This window comes from Salvelinus namaycush, chromosome 28 (assembly GCF_016432855.1).
Source record: "Salvelinus namaycush isolate Seneca chromosome 28, SaNama_1.0, whole genome shotgun sequence".
Lineage (NCBI taxonomy): Eukaryota > Metazoa > Chordata > Actinopteri > Salmoniformes > Salmonidae > Salvelinus > Salvelinus namaycush.
In genome coordinates, this window is record NC_052334.1 from 1 (window position 1) to 10,000 (window position 10,000).

The window sequence follows — 10,000 nt, forward strand, 5'->3', positions numbered from 1 at the left end:
ACTAGTACTGTACTCTACTATACTACACCAGTACAGAACAGACCCACTCCACAGTGAACTAGTACTATACTCTACTATACTACACCAGTACAGAACAGAACAGACCCACTCCACAGTGAACTAGTACTGTACTCTACTATACTACACCAGTACAGAACAGACCCACTCCACAGTGAACTAGTACTATACTCTACTATACTACACCAGTACAGAACAGAACAGACCCACTCCACAGTGAACTAGTACTGTACTCTACTATACTACACCAGTACAGAACAGACCCACTCCACAGTGAACTAGTACTATACTCTACTATACTACACCAGTACAGAACAGACCCACTCCACAGTGAACTAGTACTGTACTCTACTATACTACACCAGTACAGAACAGACCCACTCCACAGTGAACTAGTACTGTACTCTACTATATACTATACTACACCAGTACAGAACAGACCCACTCCACAGTGAACTAGTACTATACTCTACTATACTACACCAGTACAGAACAGAACAGACCCACTCCACAGTGAACTAGTACTGTACTCTTCTATATACTATACTACACCAGTACAGAACAGACCCACTCCACAGTGAACTAGTACTGTACTCTATTATATACTATACCAGTACAGAACAGACCCACTCCACAGTGAACTAGTACTGTACTCTATTATATACTATACTACACCAATACAGAACAGACCCACTCCACAGTGAACTAGTACTGTACTCTACTATACTACACCAGTACAGAACAGACCCACTCCACAGTGAACTAGTACTGTACTCTACTATACTACACCAGTACAGAACAGACCCACTCCACGGTGAACTAGTACTGTACTCTACTATACTACACCAGTACAGAACAGACCCACTCCACAGTGAACTAGTACTGTACTCTTCTATATACTATACTACACCAGTACAGAACAGACCCACTCCACAGTGAACTAGTACTGTACTCTATTATATACTATACTACACCAATACAGAACAGACCCACTCCACAGTGAACTAGTACTATACTCTACTATACTACACCAATACAGAACAGACCCACTCCACGGTGAACTAGTACTCTACTCTACTATACTACACCAGTACAGAACAGAACAGACCCACTCCACAGTGAACTAGTACTGTACTCTACTATACTACACCAGTACAGAACAGACCCACTCCACAGTGAACTAGTACTATACTCTACTATATACTATACTACACCAGTACAGAACAGACCCACTCCACGGTGAACTAGTACTATACTCTACTATACTACACCAGTACAGAACAGACCCACTCCACAGTGAACTAGTACTGTACTCTACTATACTACACCAGTACAGAACAGACCCACTCCACAGTGAACTAGTACTGTACTCTACTATACTACACCAGTACAGAACAGACCCACTCCACAGTGAAATAGTACTGTACTCTACTATACTACACCAATACAGAACAGACCCACTCCACGGTGAACTAGTACTGTACTCTACTATATACTATACTACACCAGTACAGAACAGAACAGACCCACTCCACAGTGAACTAGTACTGTACTCTACTATACTACACCAGTACAGAACAGACCCACTCCACAGTGAACTAGTACTGTACTCTACTATACTACACCAGTACAGAACAGACCCACTCCACAGTGAACTAGTACTGTACTCTACTATACTACACCAGTACAGAACAGACCCACTCCACGGTGAACTAGTACTATACTCTACTATACTACACCAGTACAGAACAGACCCACTCCACAGTGAACTAGTACTGTACTCTACTATATACTACACCAGCACAGAACAGACCCACTCCACAGTGAACTAGTACTGTACTCTACTATACTACACCAGTACAGAACAGACCCACTCCACGGTGAACTAGTACTATACTCTACTATACTACACCAGTACAGAACAGACCCACTCCACAGTGAACTAGTACTGTACTCTACTATACTACACCAGTACATAACAGACCCACTCCACAGTGAACTAGTACTGTACTCTACTATACTACACCAGTACATAACAGACCCACTCCACAGTGGACTAGTACTGTACTCTATTATATACTATACTACACCAGTACAGAACAGACCCACTCCACGGTGAACTAGTACTATACTCTACTATACTACACCAGTACAGAACAGACCCACTCCACAGTGAACTAGTACTGTACTCTACTATACTACACCAGTACATAACAGACCCACTCCACAGTGAACTAGTACTGTACTCTACTATACTACACCAGTACATAACAGACCCACTCCACAGTGAACTAGTACTGTACTCTATTATATACTATACTACACCAGTACAGAACAGACCCACTCCACAGTGAACTAGTACTGTACTCTACTATACTACACCAGTACAGAACAGACCCACTCCACAGTGAACTAGTACTGTACTCTACTATATACTACACCAGTACAGAACAGACCCACTCCACAGTGAACTAGTACTGTACTCTACTATACTACACCAGTACAGAACAGACCCACTCCACGGTGAACTAGTACTATACTCTACTATACTACACCAGTACATAACAGACCCACTCCACAGTGAACTAGTACTATACTCTACTATACTACACCAGTACAGACCAGACCCACTCCACGGTGAACTAGTACTATACTCTACTATACTATACCAGTACATAACAGACCCACTCCACAGTGAACTAGTACTATACTCTACTATACTACACCAGTACAGAACAGACCCACTCCACGGTGAACTAGTACTATACTCTACTATACTATACCAGTACATAACAGACCCACTCCACAGTGAACTAGTACTATACTCTACTATACTACACCAGTACATAACAGACCCACTCCACAGTGAACTAGTACTGTACTCTACTGTACTACACCAGTACAGACCAGACCCACTCCACGGTGAACTAGTACTATACTCTACTATACTACACCAGTACATAACAGACCCACTCCACAGTGAACTAGTACTGTACTCTACTATATACTATACTACACCAGTACAGAACAGACCCACTCCACAGTGAACTAGTACTGTACTCTACTATATACTATACTACACCAGTACAGAACAGACCCACTCCACAGTGAACTAGTACTGTACTCTACTGTACTACACCAGTACAGACCAGACCCACTCCACAGTGGACTAGTACTCTACTCTTCTATATACTATACTACACCAATACAGAACAGACCCACTCCACAGTGAACTAGTACTATACTCTACTGTACTGATGTAATACACAATCCTGAGAGTATTAGTATCTATCACTGATGTTATACACCAAGCTACTTAATCCTGGGAGTATTAGTATCTATTACTGATGTTATACACCAAGCTACCTAATCCTGGGAGTATTAGTATCTATTACTGATGTAATCCCAAGCTACCTAATCCTGGGAGTATTAGTATCTATTACTGATGTTATACACCAAGCTACCTAATCCTGGGAGTATTAGTATATATTACTGATGTTATACACCAAGCTACCTAATCCTGAGAGTATTAGTATCTATTACTGATGTAACACCAAGCTACCTAATCCTGGGAGTATTAGAATCTATTACTGATGTTATACACCAAGCTACCTAATCCTGGGAGTATTAGTATATATTACTGATGTTATACACCAAGCTACCTAATCCTGAGAGTATTAGTATATATTACTGATGTTATACACCAAGCTACCTAATACTGAGAGTATTAGTATCTATTACTGATGTAACACCAAGCTACCTAATCCTGGGAGTATTAGAATCTATTACTGATGTAATCCCAAACGACCTAATCCTGGGAGTATTAGTATCTATTACTGATGTTATACACCAAGCTACCTAATCCTGAGAGTATTAGTATATATTACTGATGTTATACACCAAGCTACCTAATACTGAGAGTATTAGTATATATTACTGATGTTATATACCAAGCTACCTAATCCTGGGAGTATTAGTATCTATTACTGATGTTAGACCAAGCTACCTAATCCTGGGAGTATTAGTATATATTACTGATGTTATACACCACGCTACCTTATCCTGGGAGTATTAGTATCTATTACTGATGTAATTCCAAGCTACCTAATCCTGGGAGTATTAGTATCTATTACTGGTGTTATACACCAAGCTACCTAATCCTGGGAGTATTAGTATATATTACTAATGTAATACCAAGCTACCTAATCCTGGGAGTATTAGTATCTATTACTGATGTTATACACCAAGCTACCTAATCCTGGGAGTATTAGTATATATTACTGATGTAACACCAAGCTACCTAATCCTGTGAGTATTAGTATATATGACTGATGTTATACACCAAGCAGTATCTATTACTAATGTAATACCACGCTACCTAATCCTGGGTTAAGTTCCAAATTGGTGAGTTGACCTGTTCACTGTTCAGATAGAGATATATGATATAGAACAGAAGTGCCTCTGACATGTAGACTAAGGAATCATGTCAGCTCTATTCATGATATTACTATCTGCTGAACACAGACCCACTGGTCCACGTTCACAGACAGAGTTTTTCCACTGCATCCCAAGTGGGACCCTATTCCCTATATAGAGCACTTTATAGTGAATAGAAAACCAATTTGGATGCAAACTTCATGTTTTCAAGCCCTAAATAAACACATCCCCTCAACACCATAAACACAACACCGATTGTCCAACACCTTAAACACCACACCGATTCACTTTTTCAGGTCAAGTCTCACTTTTTCAGATCAAGTCTCACTTTTTCAGATCAAGTCTCTCTTTTTAGGTCAAGTCTCACTTTTTCAGATCAAGTCTCACTTTTCAGGTCAAGTCTCACTTTTTCAGATCAAGTCTCTCTTTTTCAGGTCGTCTCACTTTTTCAAGTCAAGTGTCTCTTTTCAGATCAAGTCTCACTTTTTCAGGTCAAGTCTCTCTTTCCAGGTCAAGTCTCACTTTTTCAGATCAAGTCTCTCTTTTTCAGATCAAGTCTCTCTTTTTAGGTCAAATCTCACTTTTTCAGGTCAAGTCTCACTTTTTCAAGTCAAGTGTCTCTTTCCAGGTCAAGTCTCACTTTTTCAGATCAAGTCTCTCTTTTCAGATCAAGTCTCACTTTTTCAGATCAAGTCTCTCTTTTTAGGTCAAATCTCACTTTTTCAGGTCAAGTCTCACTTTTTCAAGTCAAGTGTCTCTTTTCAGGTCAAGTCTCTCTTTCCAGGTCAAGTCTCACTTTTTCAGATTAAGTGTCTCTTTACAGGTCAAATCTCACTTTTTCAGGTCAAGTCTCTCTTTCCAGGTCAAGTCTCACTTTTTCAGGTCAGGTCTCACTTTTTCAGGTCAGGTCTCACTTTTTCAGGTCAAGTCTCACTTTTTCAGGTCAAGTCTCACTTTTTTAGATCAAGTCTCTCTTTTTCAGATCAAGTCTCTCTTTTTCAGATCAAGTCTCTCTTTTCAGGTCAAGTCTCACTTTTTCAGGTCAAGTGTCTCTTTTCAGATCAAGTCTCTCTTTTCAGGTCAAGTCTCTCTTTTTCAGGTCAAGTCTCTCTTTTCAGATCAAGTCTCTCTTTTCAGATCAAGTCTCACTTTTTCAGGTCAAGCGTCTCTTTTCAGGTCAAGTCTCACTTTTTCAGATCAAGTCTCACTTTTTCAGGCCAAGTCTCACCTTTTCAGGCCAAGTCTCACTTTTTCAGGCCAAGTCTCACTTTTTCAGGCCAAGTCTCACTTTTTCAGAACAAGTCTCTCTTTTCAGGTCAAGTCTCACTTTTTCAAATCAAGTCTCACTTTTTCAGGTCAAGTCTCTCTTTTCAGATCAAGTCTCACTTTTTCAGGTCAAATGTCTCTTTTCAGGTTAAGTCTCACTTTTTCAAGTCAAGTCTCACTTTTTCAGGTCAAGTCTCACTTTTTCAGGTCAAGTCTCACTTTTTCAGATCAAGTCTCTCTTTTTCAGATCAAGTCTCTCTTCAGGTCAAGTCTCTCTTCAGGTCAAGTCTCACTTTTTCAGGTCAAGTGTCTCTTTTTCAGGTCAAGTCTCACTTTTCAGATCAAGTCTCACTTTTTCAGATCAAGTCTCTCTTTTCAGGTCAAGTCTTTCTTTTTCAGGTCAAGTCTCACTTTTTCAGGTCAAGTCTCACTTTTTCAGATCAAGTCTCTCTTTTTCAGATCAAGTCTCTCTTCAGGTCAAGTCTCACTTTTTCAGGTCAAGTGTCTCTTTTCAGGTCAAGTCTTTCTTTTTCAGGTCAAGTCTCTCTTTTCAGGTCAAGTCTCTCTTTTCAGGTCAAGTCTCTCTTTTCAGGTCAAGTCTCTCTTTTTCAGATCAAGTCTCTCTTTTCAGGTCAAGTCTCTCGCTAGGACTTATCTGCTGCTGTGGAAAACTGCCCATATAAACTATGAGGTGTGTGTGGGCGTGCATGTGTGTTGTACACATGTTTACCTCCTCACTGTACTGTTTTACAGTGTGTCTCTTCTCTCCAACTCTTGATGCAGTACTGACTTCGGTACAAATAATTTTCTTTTTCTTTTGAAATTACAAGGTGCACTTGATTTAGTGTCCCGGGCATTGATGTACCTCACTGTGGTGGTTTGTGTCTGTGCAGTACACAGAGGCAGAGCGCACGTTTCCCCTCAGTCACCGATGAGGTCACAACCAGGGTTACCAAGGAGACGGGACAGATGTTAGACGTGTTGGCGTGACAACCCGATAAGGACTAACACGAACAGAGGGAGGGAGAGATGAGAGAGGGGGACAGAGAGAGGGTAGCTCCGTAGTGACATCTAGTGGCCATGGATAAACACTCGAGCATTGTATTTCCCGTACCCATAATAAACGATGCCAATGTACAGCAGGTAGGTTCTATTAACTGAGATTGTGGTGGAAACACAGTAGTGTGAGGGATTGATGAATAAAATGATCCGCTAGTGTTGTTTTGTTTCCCCGTCATCCTCCCTGCTCACATAGGGGGTAACTGAACTGACCACCTGACCTAATGATGCCGTAAGGATGGTAGCTCTGGTCCACGACGTTACTACGCATTTCTCCACCACTAAGCTAGAGTAATGCCTGATGTCCAACAGATGCATGTGGGTTTGTTTTGCTGGATGTCTAGCCCGCATTTTCCGTACAATTAATTGAAAATTAATGACTTCCGCCGGAACGCAAAGAGTTTGATGCGTTCGGTGGACGTGAGGCGTAACAGGCAGTTAACGCCCTGGACCAGAGCTAGATGGATCGCTATAACGGTTTGTTGTAACGTGGGCGTCAACATGGAACCACACGCGCTATTATTTGACACCGATGTCCATTTCCGTTCCATGTCGCGACCAAATCGTCTCGGGACGCGGTAATCGGTTTATTCTCTGATTTTCTTCTATCCTCAGAGGTGGGTGAATCTAGAAGGAAAAAGAAGAAGCTCTTGTGAATTTAAATGGATGAAACGCAACGTTGCTTAGCTACAACGCAGGGACAGAGGATGTCTATTCAGAAAATCTTAGGTTACTCATGATTGGGGCAAAGACAATGTTACAGCAATAACTGAATGATGCTTGTCAAGCACTAGAGGTGTATCACTGTAGCTACGGGAGTTTAGGCTATTGACGTCATCATTTCTGTTATTTTGTCAACAAACTGTAGGCCACCCCATTGACATGCAGTGATAGTAGTCTGTAGGTTAGTGTCACAGTGTTGTGTTTAGGAAACAGCTACGGTAGATATAGTTTGTAGCCAACGCCCACCCATCCCATTCCATTCCCGCCTAGTCCTTCAGTTCTAAACCCGAACATAACCCAACAGAAGCGAACTAAACGGAACTAACCGAACGAAACCGAACCGAACGGAATCATGCCGTGTACGTGTGGGAACTGGAGACGGTGGATCCGACCTCTCGTGGTCTGTCTCTATGTAGCCCTGCTACTCGTGGTTCTGCCGCTGTGTGTCTGGGAACTACAGAAGTCTGAGGTGAGATAGAACAAGTCCACAATCTGCCTTTCATATTAGGAGTAACTATTGGTCTCACATCTGTTAGCCTGTATGGTGCAACTGTTTCAGGTGGGGACCCACGGTAAAGCCTGGCTCTGTGTTTCAGGTGGGGACCCACGGTAAAGCCTGGTTCATAGCTGGAGTGTTTGTGTTCATGACCATCCCCATCTCTCTGTGGGGCATCCTGCAGCACCTGGTACACTACACACAGCCTGAGCTACAGAAACCCATTATCAGGTAGGTACACACCTGGAACACACCTGGTACACTACACACAGCCTGAGCTACAGAAACCCATTATCAGGTAGGTACACACCTGGAACACACCTGGTACACTACACACAGCCTGAGCTACAGAATCCCATTATCAGGTAGGAACACACCTGGAACACACCTGGTACACTACACACAGCCTGAGCTACAGAATCTCATTATCAGGTAGGAACACACCTGGTACACTACACACAGCCTGAGCTACAGAATCCCATTATCAGGTAGGAACACACCTGGAACACACCTGGTACACTACACACAGCCTGAGCTACAGAATCTCATTATCAGGTAGGAACACACCTGGTACACTACACACAGCCTGAGCTACAGAAACCCATTATCAGGTAGGAACACACCTGGTACACTACACACAGCCTGAGCTACAGAAACCCATTATCAGGTAGGAACACACCTGGTACACTACACACAGCCTGAGCTACAGAAACCCATTATCAGGTAGGAACACACCTGGTACACTACACACAGCCTGAGCTACAGAATCTCATTATCAGGTAGGAACACACCTGGTACACTACACCTGTTGAAGCTCAAGCCAAGCCAAATCCCTCAAGGTAAAAACTATTTGTAACTGGTAGGAGCCCAGATACCACTGATCCTCTCTGTTGTGTTTCAACAGGATCCTGTGGATGGTACCCATCTACAGTGTGGACAGTGTAAGGAGAAACTACTGTTACCCTTTCATTATAGTAATACTGTTATAACATATCTATCTGCTTGAAGACCTCTCACTGCAGAGAGAACTATGGAACACTAGACTAGAACACAGAGAACTATGGAACACTAGACTAGAACACAGAGACCTATGGAACACTAGACTAGAACACAGAGAACTATGGAACACTAGACTAGAACACAGAGAACTATGGAACACTAGACTAGAACACAGAGAACTATGGAACACTAGACTAGAACACAGAGAACTATGGAACACTAGACTAGAACACAGAGAACTATGGAACATTAGACTAGAATACAGAGAACTATTGAACACTAGACGAGAACACAGAACTATGGAACACTAGACTAGAACACAGAGAACTATGGAACACTAGACTAGAACACAGAGAACTATGGAACACTAGACTAGAACACAGAGAACTATGGAACACTAGACTAGAACACAGAGAACTATGGAACACTAGACTAGAACACAGAGAACTATGGAACACTAGACTAGAACTATGGAACACTAGACTAGAACACAGAGAACTATGGAACACTAGACTAGAACACAGAGAGCTATGGAACACTAGACTAGAACACAGAAAGCTATGGAACACTAGACTAGAACACAGAGCTTTGTAACACTAGACTAGAACACAGAGAACTATGGAACATTAGACTAGAACACAGAGCTTTGTAACACTAGACTAGAACACTGAGTCAGACATTCCATTGGTTTATAAGGTCCTGGAATGGCTGAACATTGAGACCTTCGTATCTCTATGGTAACAGGACTAATTGAGGACGGTGTGGTGTTGTCACAAGGCTGGGCTGCTCAAATAACAGAGTCAACATACACACACAGACACACACACACACACACAGACACACACACACACACACAGACACACACACACACACACAGACACACACACACACAGACACACACACACACAGACACACAGACACACAGACACACAGACAGACAGACCATTTCTTTACATTGGTCATTCCATCAATCAATATGTGCTGGTTGAAAATAATGGACAC

The 10,000-nt window shown here is 42.0% G+C and overlaps 1 protein-coding gene across 1 annotated transcript in view; it reads left to right on the plus strand.

Annotated features, from left to right (window-relative positions):
• Positions 1-7,313: 7,313 nt before the first annotated feature.
• The window catches only part of LOC120022962 (transmembrane protein 184C-like), a gene marked incomplete at its 3' end in the record, with an annotated part of 6,449 nt that continues 3,762 nt past the window's right edge, over positions 7,314-10,000 (plus strand). Inside the window, exons 1-3 of the mRNA XM_038966922.1 lie at positions 7,314-7,972; positions 8,100-8,230; positions 8,904-8,940. Of these exons, the coding sequence (XP_038822850.1) occupies positions 7,856-7,972; positions 8,100-8,230; positions 8,904-8,940 (285 nt within the window). The remainder of the gene's footprint in view (positions 7,973-8,099; positions 8,231-8,903; positions 8,941-10,000) is intronic.